Source organism: Dama dama, chromosome 9 (assembly GCF_033118175.1).
Source record: "Dama dama isolate Ldn47 chromosome 9, ASM3311817v1, whole genome shotgun sequence".
NCBI classification, from domain to species: domain Eukaryota; kingdom Metazoa; phylum Chordata; class Mammalia; order Artiodactyla; family Cervidae; genus Dama; species Dama dama.
Window position 1 is genome coordinate 41220408 of NC_083689.1, and position 17691 is coordinate 41238098.

Here is a 17691-nt window from a genome sequence, read left to right on the forward strand (position 1 = left end):
ATTAAAGTTGACAAATTCCTGCTGTGTGCATTATGTCATTCTCAGTAAGCTTGTAAGATTGTTATCTGCATTTAACAAATGGACTCAGGCTCAGCTCACCCAGCTAGACTGGTGTAACTGGGATGTAAAGCCGGGGTTTAGGTCTTATGGTCTAGAGTACCCTGATACTATTCTGTACTGACTTGTCTCTTGAGTGCTGCCAGGTAAGATGCACACGTTGGGACAGACGACAGGCTTCCTTCACACTTAGCTTTCACAGTGCCTGGCACATCAGTGCATAAATCACATTTTGTTGTTTTTGGTAATAATATATTTTGGATCTGAATGGTTAGGGAAAAAAAACAACTCGGGTAACACCTCGATGGTAAAAATTGTTTTAAGTATTACTTGTTAGGTCATGTTTTTCTGTTGTGCAGTTATGTTAGTTGATTAATATTGTTATTAGATTCAAATTCATTAACATGTTATTAATATAGCAGGATTAAAGTTAGTATGCCCTTTTATTCCTCTTAAAAACTAACCTTGTTCTCTTGGAAGTCTGTATCTTTTGTGGTTAACATGGAACTATTGTAATTAAAACCATTGATATTAGTATTTTCATGGTCTCTTATGCAGGCACTGAACTTACCTTCAACTACAATCTAGAATGTCTTGGGAATGGAAAGACCGTTTGCAAATGTGGAGCCCCAAACTGCAGTGGCTTTTTGGGTGTAAGGCCAAAGGTACCTGTTAAACGTTTGCATCAAGGATAATGGTGTGGTCATTTCTCCCTAACCTGTTGGCAGGACTGAGTATTTAAGAGGATGTCTGTTTGAAATGATGACATTGAATATTTGTCAGTAGGGATACTGGCAATGTAAGCATTCTAAAACCAGTTTGGTACACTAGAGAAGGCCTTTGGGTATTGTTGAAGTGTTTTGAGTAATCTGACTTCTAATTGATGATACCTTTGAAGCTAAAAAAGATGTAAAATAGGAATCTATAAGGTAGGTTACTTCCCATATCTCTATTGGTCTTAGTCAATCTTATATTTCCTAAGAAACTACTTAGATGCTCAGTCTCTCTTTGTGTCTTTCTTTCTAAAAGATATTAGAGAATCTGATATTGAATTTAAGACTCTAAATGTAGTATAAGATTGTAGATAAATATAGGATCCTTAATCTTTTTTTTTAAAACATTTTATTTTGTATTGAGGTATAGCTGAATAACAGTGTGTACATATAAGAACCCTTAATCTTACCCATGTGCCATGTAACAGAGTATAAACTTTGTTGTATCTTATATCCTGTTTTTTTATGTATACTTTAACTGAATTATAATTCTGTAACTGTAAAAAATTCTTGTTTATAATTCATAGATATTATTTAAAAATATTTTCTTGCTGTTACATTATTTTATTAACCATCATTTTCAATGAGTGTTAAAGTTTTTATATAATGGATGAACCAGGATAGGTGAATGTCTGGATGCTTCCTGAGTTACTCTATCATAAGTAACAGCACACTGAAAATTGAAGTTTAACTTTGATACAAAGTAGACTACACGGTGACTCCAATTGGGTATTTCTTATTATACATCTTTGATAGTGAAGTCAACATTATGAACTGAAAAGTGAAAATTAGTATGAAACCATTTAATAAAAGGATCATTTTGACCTATAATACATGAAGAACACCCAGTAATTTTTCTTTTATCTATTAAATAAGAAAATGTATATTGGATTTTGTTTTTTGTTTTGTTGGTTGGTTAAATGGTCTTGTTTCTTAAGGTATGCAGTGGATTTAGTCCCTGTAAATTAAAACAGTAACAGAATTTAATGGTATTTGGTGCACTTGGGCTGTCTCTCTCTGTATCCTTAAGGTCCGTGTAGCACTTCACAGGTGACTCAGTGAGAGATTAGAGAGCAGAAGTTTAGAAGTGGGAGGAGATCCCTGAGGGCTGGCAATAAGCCCGATTGGTCCTGGATGTTTCTAGGCCAAGGGAAACAATGCGGTCAAACCACGCAGTTTGGTGGCCACGTGTGGGCTGCAGGGAGCACAGGGTAGACCTGCTGGCTGCTCTGGGGTCTGTCTTGGCAAGTGGTGGATGTGAACCTAAACGGATGGAGATAAGGATGCAAAGACCACGAATTAGTGTTCTGTGTCTTGCTGGAACATGGCTCATACGAAGAGCTCAGTGAAGCTTTGTTGGATAAATTAAGAAATGTGTGTGACCCAGAGAAGTCTTCCTTAGTTTTGAAATTAGACAAACTTAAGAATAAAAATAAAACTTATTATTAAAGGATGATCTTAATACCAGCCTTGTGTGTCAACAAGAAGCAGCATATTTCTCTTTTATTGCACTCAGGTGGTAGGAGTAGTTGATGTCAGATACACTTAGTGCTACCATTTATTGGGTACCAATGATATGCCCTGTGCCTTTTTCTGCATTTTCTTTTATCGTCACAATAGTCTATGAGGACTGTCTTTCCAGAGGAGAGTCTGAAGCGCAGAGAGATTAGTTAACCTGGTCAAGATCATACAACTAATGTGTCAACAATATTTGACCTCTAGAATCAACCCATTGCCACAGAGGAAAAGTCAAAGAAATTCAAGAAGAAGCAACAGGGGAAGCGCAGAACCCAGGGTGAAGTCACAAAGGAGCGAGAGGATGAATGTTTCAGCTGTGGGGATGCTGGCCAGCTCGTCTCTTGTAAGAAGCCAGGCTGCCCCAAAGTTTACCATGCAGACTGTCTCAATCTAACCAAGCGACCAGCAGGTTGGTGCCAAAATCCATTTAGAGTTCTCTTTGTTCTCTGCCAGAATTCTCAGAGCCCTTTGCTCTTCCCATGTATGATATCGAGGAGTGGCATATTTCATGTTCTCACTGTCAAAATAAATGACAACAAAGACTATAGAGAAGGAAACAGAAACTCACTTGCTCCATGAAGCATTTTATGTTAGTTTATCCTCCCACCAGCCTATAAAGATGAGGCCTTTTTACCTTCCCATGTTCCAAATGAGGAAACTTGAGTCTTGACTTGTCACATTAAAGCATATAAATGGAGGAACTGGCTTGAAAGTTTTCTGACTTTAAGCTCACTACTGTTCACTCTCTAGAGAAAGAGACGCTGAGAAAGAGTGGAGCTTCTGGGTGATTATAGCCCCCCTCTGGCCCACTTCCCTCTGAAAGAGATGCAGTTGTGTTAGTAAACACAGGAGAACCTAGGCAGGCAGGTGTGGTACTCAGAAATATGTGGCTGGGAAAATTGTCACTGATCTTTGGATGATAATTTGACATTAGAAGAGTTCAGGGATTTGGGTGTGCTATCTATTTTAAACAACAAAGGTGAGAAACTATTCTGGGTGACACGCATCATTAGCGGCCTGCTTCTGGGAACTGCAGAAAGCGAACTTTGGGTTGGGAGTGAGAGGAGTTTGTCTGAAAATTAGCTTTTCTTCAGTATGTGGTTGCCAGGATAATGAAATAATAGAAACTGAGGTAGTTTGGGGGCAAGGCCATAACACTGATTTCAGTGCCAGGAAATGGAGGATTGTTTCAGAAGCAATTACTTGGGGTCATTACATGCTCAGGAAGCATTACACGGGTTGTGCCAGCAATGACCCCGAGTAATTAAAAACCAAGTCGGTTTTGTTTTGTTTTGTTATTGTCATTCTCTCCTTGTTGGAAGTAGTCATAGAAATCAAGGTTACTCCTTGGTCGTCGACATTGTTGTTTACTCCTGCTTGGTTTTTAATTGATACATAGTTGTGACAATATTTGGCTGTTGTTTTTACACATTTTGCAGAAAGTAAAGCCCAGATCCCGAGGGAGGGGATGTGGGCAAGGGGCACGAGCTCTCTGAGGGAGGCAGCAGTTTGCATTCACTCCTTTGACTTGGTTCCAGAGCTGTGGCCCATCTTAGGCATGTTTTGTTTTCCTTAGTTTGTGTTTCACTTCTGTGTTTTCAGGGAAATGGGAGTGTCCTTGGCATCAGTGTGACATATGCGGAAAGGAAGCAGCCTCCTTCTGTGAGATGTGTCCCAGCTCCTTCTGCAAGCAGCATCGGGAAGGGATGCTCTTCATCTCCAAACTGGATGGGCGTCTGTCTTGTACTGAGCATGATCCCTGTGGGCCCAACCCTCTGGAGCCGGGGGAGATCCGTGAGTATGTACCTCCTCCAGTACCGCTGCCTCCAGGCCCAAGCACTCACCTGGCAGAGCAATCATCAGGAGTGGCTGCTCAAGGGCCCAAGATGTCGGACAAGCCATCTGCTGACACCAACCACTCGCTGTCGCTGTCCAAAAAAGCTCTGGCAGGGACTTGTCAGAGGCCCCCGCTGCCTGAAAGGCCTCCTGACAGAACTGACTCCAGGCCGCAGCCTGTAGATAGGGTCAGGGACCTTGCTGGGTCAGGGACCAAACCCCAGTCATTTGTATCCAGCCAGAAGCCATTGGACAGGCCACCTGCAGTGGCAGGACCAAGACCCCAGCTATCTGACAAACCCTCTCCAGTGACCAGCCCAAGCTCCTCACCCTCAGTCAGGTCTCAGCCACTGGAAAGACCTCTGGGGACAGCTGACCCAAGGCTGGATAAATCCATAGGTGCTGCCAGCCCAAGGCCCCAGTCACTGGAGAAAACCCCAGTCCCTACTGGCCTGAGACTTCCACCGCCAGAGAAACTGCTAGTCACCAGCGGTCCCAAACCCCAGACTTCAGACAGGCCCCCTGACAAATCCCATGTCTCTTTGTCCCAGAGACTCCCACCTCCTGACAAAGTACTGTCAGCGGTGGTCCAGACCCTGGTAGCTAAAGAAAAAGCGCTGAGGCCCGTGGACCAGAATACTCAGTCAAAGAATAGAGCTGCTTTGGTGATGGATCTCATAGACCTCACTCCTCGCCAGAAGGAACGGGCAGGTTCACCCCATGAGCTCACACCACAGGCTGATGAGAAGATGCCAGTGTTGGAGTCGAGCTCATGGCCTGCCAGCAAAGGTCTAGGACAGATACCACGAGCTGTTGAGAGAGGCAGTGTGTCAGATGCTGTCCTTCAGCCACTGGGCAAAGCAGTGGCCCCTTCAGAACACTCCTGGCAAGCTGTTAAATCACTTACCCAGGCCAGACTTCTTTCTCAGCCCCCTGCCAAGGCTTTTTTATATGAGCCAGCAACTCAGGCCTCAGGAAGAGCACCTGCAGGGGCTGAACAGACCCCAGGGCCTCCCAGTCAAGCGCCAGGCCTGGTGAAGCAGGTGAAGCAGATGGCTGGAGGCCAGCAACTACCTGGACTTGCTGCCAAGAGTGGGCAGTCCTTCAGGCCTCTCGGGAAGCCCTCCCTCTCCACTGAAGAGAAGAAGCTGGCAACCACAGAGCAGAGCCCCTGGGCCCTAGGAAAGGCCTCACCAGGGCCAGGGCTCTGGCCCATGGTGGCCGGACAGACACTGGCACAGTCTTGCTGGTCCTCCGGGAGCACACAGACACTGGCACAGACTTGCTGGTCTCTTGGAAGAGGGCAAGACCCTAAACCAGAGCAAAGTACGCTTCCAGCTCTTAACCAGGCTCCTTCCAGTCACAAGTGTGCAGAGTCAGAACAGAAGTAACACCAGTAAATGCCACGTGACCAGACCAGCCGCCCCCAGGGTTCTTGGGGAAGGGAAAAATCTTTTTCCCTCTTAAAAAAAAACAGACCCCAACACTTTTCCACTGTTATTCTTTCCTTATATCCCAACATTCAAAACTCTTGTGACATTAGCCAGTGGGGGGGCTTGTGGTTGTGTGAGCCATGTATGGAAATCCAAGTGGGCCCCAGCCAAGGAAACAGACAGACGCGGGTCTCTTTCCCCCCAACCTTTACTCATGGTGAACTTGAAATAAAAAGTCCACTCTGGAGTCAAGCATGGGATTCAATTCCACTGGTCAGGTTGGAAGGTAGTAGGGCTCTCAAAGCTCTTTATCTAGTCCTGCCAAGCCCCACTGAGGGTACCTGATGAATCCTTGGGAGGAACTAATACCCGTTCAAGTCGGTGGTGATTTCTTGAACATCTGTGTATGATAGGTGTGGTACTCGTCACTGGCAGGAAATAGAGATAAATAAGACCTGATCCCTGTGAGCCTAACATGCCTGCCTAGGTTCTCAGGTGGTTTTTTAAGAACCTTTGACCAGGAAATAAATAACAGGAAGTTGAGGGGCCCTGGGGCTCTGGGCTCATTATGTAATGAATGTCCTTTGTGGCCCCAGAAGTGGTTCTTGAGTGTCTCCTGGTCAGCTGTCCCTATGTGCGTGTGCATGTATGCGAGCTCATGCAGAGGTCTCCTCTATAGGCAGGAGGGGGCTGCACCAAAGCCGAGGGCTGTGACTGGGCAGCCAGTGCTGCTTCTGGCTGGGCTCTGTAGAGATCTGTCCTTGGTGGAGCAGTTGGTTGAGGGGCTGGGCTCTGTGAGGACACAGCTTTCCCTCAGTGTAAGAAGGCAATTGGCAAGCTTACCTTCCTTTTCTACAAACTTTCTTTCCTCCTTGTACATCAACTCACCCCAAGCCTGTCCCCCAAACACTCAGGTGCTTTCAGATTTCAGAGTCTCGGGCAGTAGATCTAGGGAATCTGGCAAACTCTGGGCTAGATCCACCACCAGCTCAGGGAGAATGCCAGATCCTGGTGAGAAATTACTCATCTTCTGATCTTTTGCCCTCCTACCTGAACGGAGGAGTCGTCATCTTCACTAGTGGATCCTATCACCCTCTCCCTGAGAAATGGTGTGCTCAGTGTTGAGAGCGCCTACCTGCTGACTTAGCCTAAGGGCAAGCCAGAACCCCTCCCCTATGACTGGCAAGATGGGGCTTACAGAGCAATGTCCAGCCTAAGAGATGACTCCTCATAACTGCTGATTATCTGTTACTGCTGCCCTGAGCTGGGGCCCAAGGGCTGGGAAATCTGTTGGTGCTACCCCGCCCTACCATTCACCCAGCTCACTGACTGCCAACAGGAAGTACTGTTTGGCCAGTTCCTTCCCATTAGCCCATCCCCTCGTCCCTAGACCAAACATGTTTACCTCTGCTTCGCCAATGTAGCCAGCAGCTTTAGCCAACAGGCCATCTCCTGGCCCCAATGTCTCCTGGCCATTTCTGTCTCTCAGTTATGGCTTTTATACCCTCAACAGGATTCTGTATTGTCCCAATTTCTTCCTCCTGAGTTTTTATTGAGATTACTCCTGTCACTTCTAAGGAGGGAACAATAGTTGTTTTAGAAGCATTTGCGCTTTATATAAAGATTTTAAAAAGAATTTGCTTTTATTTCCCAAAGTCTGTCTCTGGGGTTGAGACATTTGAACTCAGGCAGAGACAAGAGGCTGGGCAGAGCTGCCCTGAGTTTAGGGGCCTATTCTTGCATCTCACTTAGACCTCAGACTCTCCTCTGTAAATTCCACCTGCCTAGTTCTCCCCTTTCATCCTCTCTCTTCCTACATCATGAGAGAGGAAAAGCTCTTTGTTTAAGAGGAAGAGAAAACAAAGCATCTTATTTTCTTTTAAAAAAATTTAAACCATGGAAAAGATATTTTTAAAGAAATCCACCCAAAACATTAAAGTTCATTATATTAAGTATTTATCATGTGTGAGAATAATAAGTATATAACTGCAGCTAGTAGGTCCCTTTCCCTAATCTCTTAGGTATGAGTAGGATTTGCTTGGTGCCAGTCCTGTGCCCTTTTTTCTCCTGTCATCTGTAGTCGTGATCAGAAAAAGATAACTGCACTGCGCTGTCAGAACCTCTTTCCACTATGTTGTGTGTTCAATTACCGTAGCTCTTTGTTTCATGAAATAAACTGTGAATTTTTTTTGGGGGGTGGGTATGCAGGCTATGTAAAATTTTTAAGAGGAGAAGTTTGATCATGAAGTAGCTTCTCTGATGTAGGCTTTGGTAGGTAATTGACTTGACAGCCACTCTAGATAAGTCTCACAGGACAGGAAGGAGTGAGGGAAAGGTAGACCACTTTGTGGTTTTCAGTTTTTTCCATTCTCCATCATTCACTGGAAGCTTCCTTCCAGACCTGCCTAGTAAACAACTTCTGAACTGTGCTTGGTTTGGGGGAGGCAGGGTAGCCCTTTAAATGGATGGACAGCCAGCCAGAGTTTTGTGAGGGCCATTGAAAGATTCTTAGATTGATTGGAACCTAGACATTCAACTCAGGCCCACTAATAGTATTTGATACTAGATTGTTAACATCGTGAAAGCAGTCACTGTAGAATTAGAAGCAGAGTCGGAAAGACTTTTGGAAAGAGAGACTCTTGCATGAAAGGAGGGTGTTGACCTTTGGGGCCCCAGCCTTTGGGGATTTTCCTGGAGCCTGTGCCAAGACCTTTTCTCCAGGGAGTGTGAATTGGCAGTTAACAGGAAAGCTTTACTCTTAGAAACTCCTGATCTTTGTGTAAGGTGGTATTTTGGCATTTGGCCAAATGCTTATAAATCAGGATCTCAAGAGTCTGTCTCTAAGCTGGTTCCCCAGGAAGCCTTTCTGAGGAGGAAGCCATAGCTTCCACAAGTACCTGGAGAACTAATACCTCCCTTAGCCCTATTCAGAAGAAAATTATGAAAACTGTTGAAATTTTTATTCAAAGCCTCATTTGCTTCTCTACTGGAGCAAACCCATTCTCATAGCAAAACAGATGTTGCTACAACAGCATTTAAGTTTTTTTTAGTCTGCTTCCCCCTGAAGTTACTGAGTTTGAAGTGATTTAAATCACTGTGTTGATCCTCTTCTGAACAACTCCCAAATCTACATCTTCAGCATTGATATAAATAATTGTTTTTTTCTTTACATTCTCTACCCCACACTACAGTCAGGGCATGAAGTGCATCAGCGATCCTTTTCCAGGCTTGGCAGCATCTACTCACTGGAGCTGGACTCGCACGTTGCCTCATGAGAACAGAGTGGCAGGAAGGAAGTTGGTCCTGGCAGCTTCCCCTGTGGAGAAGAATCAGGAGAGCACTAAACGTGGATGGATTTTATTTTTTGCATCAGCTCCTATAAAAAGTGGGTTTTCTCCAAGGCTTTTTGAGGGGATATCTTCATCCTCTTGATATCTGTCAACCAGGTCAGAGTTAGCTCAGTGTCCTCACCTCTCTGAGATCATGGCAGGAAAGGAGGTGGGACAAGCCCCTATTCCTCCTGAATAATGACTGGGCGGTATCATGTGTTCGACATTCCAGATCATTTAGAGCTCAGTAGCTGCTGCATGAGACTTTCATTGACTGTGGCCCGTTAGCTCTCAGCTGAGCTTCCTAGGGCTAGCGTAGCAGGGCCAGAGGTTGCTATAGTGTAAATTGAAAAAAGAATAGGTAATTTGCTTTGTACACACACAAAAATGTAATGATGGTGCTAATTTCCTGATAAAAATAAGCACTGCCAAGGGTTGAAGGACTGGTGACTTGAGAAACCTAGATTCGTGTTTGGGAGCAAGAGATCTCATGTCTTAGTTCCTCGAGGTTCTGTTAGAAGGGGAGAAGGTAGAGCCTTGGTGAGTCCTGCACCCGACCCTGGGGTGATCCAGTGCAGTCCGGAAGTGGAAGACACGCTGTTTGCAGATGAGGGAGTTCTTTGAGTTTCTCAGGGCTGGTGTTACCTTGTCCACAGCCTCCGTCCACACTGCCTGAACAGGCTTGTAGACAGCTCCAGGTGTGGGATCTCCCTCAGATACCTTCTGCCCCTCTACCTCTTCACTCTCATGGGAGCACCTCTATTGCTTATGAAGACTAAGGATATTATTTCTTAAGGAAGTGGAAAGAGTTTATTTTAATTAGAAATCCACAGCCTGGGCAGAAACATTTCCTATCAACATAAGCAAAAATAGCACAGATGGTCCCTTTTCTAGAGCTACTTTCCCATGACTCAAAACATCAGGCTCTTTAGGGGCTTCAGGTATAACACCTTGGAAATCCAGCAAACTTTTGCAGATAAGAGGTGAGCCCAGGGAGCAGGAGCAGAAATGATCGGTTCTGGTGCTTTAGACTTGCAGGGTCGGGGCAGAGAAAGGCAGTCTCCAGGTCTGAGACGCGTGCTGCCTGTGTGCATGTAGGCGAGTGTTGGGCGAGCACAGCACACGGGAGCTAATGGAAGAGCAGCTTTCTAAGTCTTGGCAAAAAACAAGCTGACAAAGAGATCTATCTTTATATTTTTAAGGGGCAAAAGGGGGTGTCAGCTGAGGTCCATCACTTTTTTTGCCCCCCTTCACCCCCATAGATTGTCAGCGGTAAGTGAAACTCTTAGTGAAACAGAGGGGAGCCTGTGCTAGGAGTCCCCATAAACATGTACTGTAATTCTTTGTATATAGAAAAAAAAATTACTGTAAAGTAAAGTTTAACTTTACTCTTATGGCCCTTGCCCTGTGTTTTGTTTTGTTGTCCGTGGGGAGATAGAGCCTAACAGGAGGGAGGATGGGTGTGGCGTGAGAGCAGAAGGCAGACTGAGGTGGTTCCCAGCTGAGCCCTTCCTCCAAGCACCTCATGGAGGTGGGGTGGGTTTCCTCCCAGCAGACACTGCTGTCAGAACGTCTGCTGCTGTCGGGAGGGGCTGCTGTCGGTCTCAGTCCCTACCCAGGAGGCCTCCGTCACCCACGCAAAGGAAGGGTGTTTTGAGGAATTGGTTTTTAAAAAGGAACTGGAACCAAAGCAATTTTCTGATTATGAGTCTAGCCATCTTGGCCAAGTTTTTATTTTTTGAGAGGCAGGTGCTGAGCACTGCAGAAGACCCAGCCCAGGCCTAAAATGGGATAGTGAAGCAAAGAGGCTGAGCATCCCACACCAGAAAGGGAGGGCTGCTATATGCTTCCTTGTGAAAAGGAAAGGTCAGATGTGTACAGTAACATCTGGTTCTTCTGAAGTATCTTGACATCTAAGGCCCAAAAATAATACTTTCAGGGAACCCTGGAAATCACTTCCCTTTGTGACTTCATCCTGAACTTCCTGCCCCAGGGAAGAATAGGGGACAAAAAGCATTTAGTCCTACAGTTAACATTTCAACCATACTCTTCATAAGTCTTGACTAGGTACTAGTCACCTCATTTTAAAAGGAGAACACAGCCAAGTTTGAATCCCTTTTCTGGGTAGCTGAGTTGCAGCCCAATCTGGATCTCTAAGACCTTTCTAAGTCTTGCAGAACCTGTAATTTGTCTACTATTAAGCCACATTATAGCATGTTGCTGGGAAGCTTAGGCTGTGAGCCACAGGGATGACTCACAGACCTAGACGTAACAGAGGTGCAGTAGAGCCAGCCAGTCTGAGGTAGAAATGCTTGACCCTTTGATCTCTGGATACCACCTGAGTGCCTTTCAAGTTCTTAACACCAAGAAGGAGCCATGTGAGCTTTGCACTGCCCCAACCCCAGCTTTTCACCCTCTCTCTGCCCCCACCAAAGAAAGAACCCAGCAAAGGGCCCTTTTGCTTCTCTACTGTCTCAACTGCAACCCTACGGTGAAGCCACTTGGTTTCCTAAGGAAAATAAGACCTGAGAAGAACCCTGATTATAGGAAGTGAGGCCAATCAGGTGGCCCCAGAAAGTCCTAGGTGTCCTGACACCCAATCCAGACAGCAGGGAAAGGGGTTGAGTGTAATTCACAGTGCATTGATTTTATTTACAAATCAGAAGCCATTTAAATAATCTGTAGACACAACTGTTGTCCAGGGCAGAAGCCCGGGGTCCAGATCAGCCCTTACCCTCTTTGTGCCCATCAGTCAGCCCCAATGCTGTCTCCGTTCCATGGGCCAGCACAGGCAGGTGCCACCTCTGCTGCCACGGGAACCCAGATAGCTCAGATGTTCAATCATCCAAGCCCAGACAAGAGCTAGGTCCAGCCTTCCTGGGGGGATCCCCCCCAGGCCAAGTGAGTGGTGACTCAGTGATGACAACAGCTGTAGAAGTAGGGGTTTGCCTTCTGGCCCAGGTCCACGCCCTTGTCCTCTGTCAAAGAGAGAGGTGGTAGCTCAACATACTGTTGTGGGGTGGGGGGAGTCAGGTGCTGTGGGCCTAAAGGGAGTCTCCACAGGAGCTAAGGAAAAACACACCTGTCATCACCTGGAAGGCGGCCACACTGACGTAATCCTCTGCCACTTTCTGGAAGAGCTCATCTGGCAGGAAAAAGGGCGATCAGTGAGAACCAGACGCTAGGAGCCCAGGGATCACATAGTAATCCAGTCCTCTGGGCTTCTCTCTGCCTCCTTTGTTGCCCCTATGTGTTCTGCTGTGAGGCCAAGGATAGCACTCACCCACACTCTGGCCTGTCTTGCTGGATGTTTCAAAGAGCTGAGCTTTGATATCTGTAAAGAGAAATGACTAAAGCCTCATACTTGAGAATTAGGGGGCCACAGACTAGCAGTACAGGGACTCTTGTGAACCCCACAGATGCGCAGAGACAGAGAAAGTCTTCCTGTGGGGGATCTTGCCAAGGCAGCTCCCATTTTCTGTGACCCACCCAAGCAGCCACTTTCCTCCCCACCCCACCCCCAGCCCAAGGAGCTAAGGAGCAGCTACTGTCTGCATAGTCCTGAACGTCGTGGAAGTCCACCCGTCGCCGCCGCCTGTCCTCCTCCAGCAGGTCACTCTTGGTGCCACACAAGTAGATCTGACAGCCCTGGAGCAGAAGACAAGGCCAGGGTCACCCCCCTTGGGCCACCAGACCCCCAGCCCCTGCCTGGTCTTCTGGTGAGGTCAGGCCACCTACCTCCTCTAGGTTGCGCAGCTCCTTCACCCAGAACTTTGCCCGTTCAAAGCTGCTGCTGTCCGTCAGGTCTTGGTGTGGAACACAGGAAGCAAGCAAGGGTGAGGGGCTGTTCTGTAAGGCCAGCCTGGCACCCTCCCCTTCTTGTTTGAGGAACAGGCCAAAACTCTTCTTACCATAGCAGACGATGGCAGCCTTGGCGCCCCGATAGTAGATTCGGCTCATGGCCTCATAGCGCTCAGAGCCTGCTGTGTCCTGAAGGGCAGGGGGAGGCTCAGCCCTGGCCTGGGTTACGAAGCTATACTCCCCACGACTTCAAACTAATACCACGTCCTCCAGACCCCTGTTTTTAAATTGGGGTCTAGAGAACAGAAACCTTCGTGAGCCCACAAGTCAGTAAAAGGCAAGGACGTACGCCTCCTCAAGAATGGGTTTTCCCAGATTACGTGCCCAGAGAACTTACCCAAATACCCAAAGTCACCGTCCGGTCTCCGACGGACATCACCTTGGCTACGAAGGCGGCCCCTATGGTCTGCAACCAAGGGGAAGCGATCAGAGCCTCGCGTGTCGGCTAGCCCCCTCCCACCCGTGCTGGGCCCCGCCGGGCGAACTCACATTCTGATAAGGCCCCACCAGGAAGCGGTCGTGTACGTATCGCTCCACCAGGCTCGTCTTGCCCACGTACTCCTTGCCCAACATCACCACCTTGACGTCCACGCGCTGCCCGCTCATGCTCCCGGGGCCGCCTCACCCGCGTCAGGGTCCTGAGCGGGGGCGCGAGGCAAACCCGGCTCTCCGCTCCGACAGGCAGCGCCCTTAGCCTCAGTCCCCAACCCCAGGCGCCAACCTAAGGTTCCACACGCCGCGACGAGCTTGAGCGACGACAACGCCTCCGTCCGCCCCCGCTCTTCGGGCCCAGGAATTATCCTCCTTCTAAGAGCCCGGGACCCGGGGCGGCCTGGGAGCGCGCGGGGCAGCGCCCTTAACGGCGCCGCACGCCGCCGCCCGACTTGCTAGCTCGCTCTTTCGCTTGCTCGCCCACCTAGCTTAGAGGCCGCGCCGGCACAGATTCCCCACCGAGCCAGGGTGTTCCTCCAACCCAGCTCTGGCCCGCAGCGCCGCGACTCCAGCGGTGGCGGGGGCGGGGAAGGGAAGAGGTTGGGGTGGGGGGGGGTAAGGGGAAGGAGGTTGTGGGGGCGGGGTCGTCGGGTCACGTGGGCAGGCACCGGAAGAGGTGGGTACTTCACTGCTGAGCCGGAAGTGGCGCGCGGCCCGATAATTCCTCATGGCGGCGGGGGTGGCGGCGGCTGGTTGGGTGCGGCGCTGCAGCGACTGATCTGCTGCTAGCCTGGCGGCCGAGCGTCGAGCTCCAGCCCGGCCTCCGCGTGCCCCTCGGGCTCCGCACCCCTGATGCTGCTCGGGCGCTGAGCCCGCCCCGGCCGGGACGATGGTGAAGTATTTCCTGGGCCAGAGCGTGCTACGGAGTTCCTGGGACCAAGTGTTCGCTGCCTTCTGGCAGCGGTACCCGAATCCCTATAGGTACGTGGCCCAGGGAAAAGCAACGCTCCCACCTCACTGTTTGGAGATCGGAGTCTGGGGGCCGGGAAAGACTCGACTTCGAGTGGGGGGATCGCCAGAGCCTGGCCATGTTTAGGACAGAAGAACCCTATCCGGGAAGCGGCCAGACTAGGCCTGCAAGGTACTGGAAGGAGGCTGGGCCTGGGCAGTGGATTACTTGAAGCCCAAGTCTTAAGGTTCTCTCATCTCACTGTGGTGAGACAGGAAGAGAAGGCAGCACAGGAATTAGGGAGGGATCTTGGGGTTGGAAGTTTGGGCCCTTGCCTGCTTCTCTGCCCTTGACTGCTCTCCAGTGGTGCAATAAATCAGGAGGTCCATCCCTGCTGGAATGCCCAGGAATCCAGGTCAGCGAGGGGGCGGGAGTTGGAATTTGCCCTGGGAGAGGCTCAAGGGCTCCAGTTCAGGTCTGAGCCACAACCACAGCTTACTCTGAAAGTTTGGGAAAAGGCCTGGCCATTCTGAGCGTGGAGGCTCCAGATGGGAACCTCAACAGGCAGTCTCCCAGGGTCAGGCTCCTGAGGGTCCCCTTCACCCTGACACCTGCAGCAAACATGTCTTGACGGAAGACATAGTGCACCGAGAGGTGACCTCTGACCAGAAGCTCCTGTCCCGACGACTCCTGACCAAGACGAACAGGATGCCCCGCTGGGCTGAGCGACTGTTTCCTGCCAATGTTGCTCATTCAGTGTACATCCTGGAGGATTCTATTGTGGACCCACAAAACCAGACCATGACCACCTTCACCTGGAACATCAACCACGCCCGGCTGATGGTGAGACCCCTCCCACTTCCCCCTCCAAACTAGAGCGCTCCAGATACATGTGGCTAGGGAACCATGAGAGGGTTTCTATGATTCAAGCAGATCTGAAGAGTGATAACTCTAGAGTACAAACTCGGATGGTCTTTTCAAACTAGGCCTGTCTTCTAACTCGTTCATACAGTGGAGGAGTACCTGTTTTCCACTTGTAAGTACTAAATGCAGGGCACTCACACTGCCTGGCATGAGTATAGGTTGGGCCACAGGCATGATGCTGAGGGAAGGAGACAGTGGTTTTCAAACATCAAGTCTCCAGAGTACCTTGGATGTACCTCAGACGGGAGAGGACTGCCCCCCCCACCCCCCACTTTGACTGACTGTCTAATATAATGGATTTCTGCCTGAGATTCGGGGCAAGGAGAGGGAAGTTCCACATACCTTTGATTTCTTGCTTTAAAAAAAAAAAGAAAACCCATGGTTTATTAATAGTTTAAGGAACATTTCATCTATGAGTACCTTGAAAGCCTTCAGGACACTTTTATTCTTTCTCAGTTAATCATCACAATAATACAGGGAAGTGGGTCTTACTCCATTGTGCAAAGAGAATAGTGAAGTTCTGGGAGGGGAAGTGTGCCGCAGAGTCACAGAATGAGTCACCTTAATGCTTTGCCCCAGAGTCATCTGAGGGCCCTAGCTCTGTGTTTTGTAAATTACTAAGACAAGACCTCTGAGACCTCCCTTTCAATTCAGCTGAGACAGGTGTCTTTTTAAGTGTTTCTCTCGGAAGTACAGGTCCACTTTCTCCTCCCTCATAAGGACAGCTGTGGTGATTGCCAGATTTCCTTTTCTGTTTTTGGATTGCTAGCGGCTTAAGAGCCAAAGTGGGTGGTCATAGTGTTAGTTGTTCAGTGGTGATGGACAGGGAAGCCTGGTGTACTGCAGTCCATGGGGTTGCAAAGAGTCGGACACGACTGAACTGAATTGAACTGTGTGTGTCTCTTTGCAACCTGGTAGACTGTAGCCCACCATGCTCCTCTGGCCCTGAAATTCTCCAGGCAAGAATACCGGAGTGGGTTGCCATTTCCTTCTCCAGAGGATCTTCCTGACCCAGGGATCAAACCCGGGTCTTCCACATTGCAGGCAGATTCTTTACCATCTGAGCCACAAGGGAAGCCCGAAATGGCAGGCTGAAAACACCACAAGACCTCTGAAGAGTTCATGTGCCTTTTAGTGTGAAGGGTCAGAGGAGAGGTTTTTAGAGAGCAAAATGACTTTTTTTCCATCTTCGTACTCTCTTCCTGAAGTGCCATTTGAGAATCCAGTAAGATAAGGGAAAGAATGCTTTTCCTCATGAAAAGAGGCAGGGAATCAAATTGATGTGCAAGTTGGCCAAGTGAAGGACTCCCAGGTGATGGTGGTTGACTTGCCTGCCTGCACAGATGGTGGAGGAACGATGTGTTTACCGTGTGAACTCTGATAACAGCGGCTGGACCGAAATCCGCCGGGAAGCCTGGGTCTCCTCTAGCTTATTTGGTGTCTCCAGAGCTGTCCAGGTGAGCAGCATTGGAGCGCCGGGGCCCAAGCCATTTATCATCGAGTCTGCGCTGGGGTTCCCTGGGCAACTCTGAATCCTTCCCTTTGTCATTTTTTGCCAGGAATTTGGTCTCGCGCGGTTCAAAAGCAACGTGACCAAGACTATGAAGGGTTTTGAATACATCTTGGCCAAGCTGCAAGGTGAGGGCTCGGGACACAGACAGAGGTTTCAAGTCCTACCTGCTATGATTGGGCCAGAGCCTACTCTGAGTCCACCCTCAACTCATCTGTACACTGAGTATTTTCTTCAGAGCCTGGCCCCCAGGAGATAAATGTCCCGGGAAGTCATTTAGGTCGGTTTTCTTGGCATTCTCTAAAACCAGCCCCCCACCCTTTGCTCCAGGTGAGGCCCCTCCCAAAACCCTTGTTGAAACAGCCAAGGAAGCCAAGGAGAAGGCCAAGGAGACGGCACTGGCAGCTACGGAGAAGGCCAAGGACCTTGCCAGCAAGGCAGCCACGAAGAAGCAGCAGCAGCAGCAGCAGTTTGTGTAGCCGGCCCAGGCCCCGAGGCAGCAGCCTAGCAGACTACCGGCGCCAGTCAGTGCCCCCGCCTCCTGTACTTTATCATTAAAAGCCAGCTTCTAGCCCTCTCGACTGTCTGGGTGGTGGGCTGAGGGCAGGGGCCCTGTTTGGCATCTCCAGCACAGCCGGCCAGTTCCCTGTGTCTGAGCTGGGCCTCCCTACTCCTGCATCGGGTGGCCGAGGACAGAGGCAGTGACTTGCCCAGGGTCACTGCATCCAGGTGAAGTGGTCGTAAATGCTAGACTGTGAGCTCCATGAGGGCAGGGACCGTTGTTTTATCCTCTGATGTGTCCCAAGTATCTGAAACAAAATCTTGCGTGTAACAGGCACTCAATAAATACTTGTTGAATTCAGTCGGACCCCACTGTGGAGTCAGAAAGCTTGAATCTTGACCCCACTGGTTTTCTGGCTTTGGCCTTCAGTACGGTCACGTCACTCGGCCTTGGTTCCACACTTGAAGTATGGACAGACAGCCTCCAAGCTGTGGGGAGTAAAGGGGCGCTGCCCAGTGCGGTCAGGAGGGTTTGTGGTGGCTGTAAATCTCATTTCTTCTTTTCCAG

At 48.9% G+C, this 17691-nt stretch overlaps 3 protein-coding genes across 15 annotated transcripts in view; 2 read left to right on the forward strand and 1 right to left on the reverse strand.

Moving 5' to 3' along the window:
- NSD1 (nuclear receptor binding SET domain protein 1) overlaps positions 1-10340 on the forward strand; it is a 145255-nt gene extending 134915 nt beyond the window's left edge. For all 8 annotated transcript variants that reach the window (XM_061151007.1, XM_061151009.1, XM_061151006.1 and 5 more), the window contains 3 exons: positions 616-722; positions 2553-2757; positions 3951-10340. In XM_061151007.1, coding sequence (XP_061006990.1) covers positions 616-722; positions 2553-2757; positions 3951-5575 — 1937 coding nt within the window. In that variant the 3' untranslated portion in view covers positions 5576-10340. The remainder of the gene's footprint in view (positions 1-615; positions 723-2552; positions 2758-3950) is intronic.
- RAB24 (RAB24, member RAS oncogene family) lies at positions 8563-13838 on the reverse strand. 5 transcript variants are annotated; one of them, XR_009694132.1, is made up of 9 exons: positions 13297-13838; positions 13145-13213; positions 12858-12936; positions 12685-12752; positions 12495-12594; positions 12230-12280; positions 12029-12091; positions 11681-11924; positions 8563-8933 (listed from the first exon to the last, which is right to left on the reverse strand). XR_009694132.1 is itself a non-coding variant. In XM_061151019.1 (8 exons), the coding sequence occupies exons 1-8, from the start codon at positions 13411-13413 to the stop codon at positions 8887-8889; spliced, it is 594 nt and encodes a 197-aa protein (XP_061007002.1). In that variant the 5' UTR covers positions 13414-13838; the 3' UTR covers positions 8563-8886. The 5 variants fall into 5 exon arrangements, 4 of the variants coding, with proteins under 4 accessions (XP_061007002.1, XP_061007004.1, XP_061007001.1 ...); XM_061151019.1 differs by lacking the exon at positions 11681-11924; XM_061151018.1 differs by lacking the exon at positions 8563-8933 and having other exon boundaries at positions 11568-11924.
- Positions 13839-13938: 100 nt separating this feature from the next.
- On the forward strand, positions 13939-17484 carry PRELID1 (PRELI domain containing 1). Of its 2 annotated transcripts, XM_061151015.1 has the most exons (5): positions 13939-14220; positions 14806-15031; positions 16456-16569; positions 16672-16750; positions 16953-17484. In XM_061151015.1, exons 1-5 carry the CDS (start codon positions 14129-14131, stop codon positions 17099-17101), a joined length of 660 nt encoding a protein of 219 aa, XP_061006998.1. In that variant the 5' UTR covers positions 13939-14128; the 3' UTR covers positions 17102-17484. The 2 variants fall into 2 exon arrangements, with proteins under 2 accessions (XP_061006998.1, XP_061006999.1); XM_061151016.1 differs by lacking the exon at positions 16456-16569.
- The last annotated feature ends 207 nt before the right edge of the window (positions 17485-17691 follow it).

Excerpts from the sequence above, each read along its gene's own strand:
- RAB24 (XM_061151018.1), bottom strand. The coding sequence starts at position 13,413 with ATGAGCGGGCAGCGCGTGGACGTCAAGGTGGTGATGTTGGGCAAGGAG. Across the intron at positions 12,595-12,684 it reads AGCTGCGCAACCTAGAGGAG|GGCTGTCAGATCTACTTGTG; the intron begins GTAGGTGGCCTG and ends CTTCTGCTCCAG. Across the intron at positions 12,092-12,229 it reads CAAGACAGGCCAGAGTGTGG|ATGAGCTCTTCCAGAAAGTG; the intron begins GTGAGTGCTATC and ends TTTTCCTGCCAG.
- PRELID1 (XM_061151015.1), top strand. The coding sequence starts at position 14,129 with ATGGTGAAGTATTTCCTGGGCCAGAGCGTGCTACGGAGTTCCTGGGAC. Across the intron at positions 16,570-16,671 it reads GTGTCTCCAGAGCTGTCCAG|GAATTTGGTCTCGCGCGGTT; the intron begins GTGAGCAGCATT and ends ATTTTTTGCCAG. Across the intron at positions 16,751-16,952 it reads CATCTTGGCCAAGCTGCAAG|GTGAGGCCCCTCCCAAAACC; the intron begins GTGAGGGCTCGG and ends CCTTTGCTCCAG.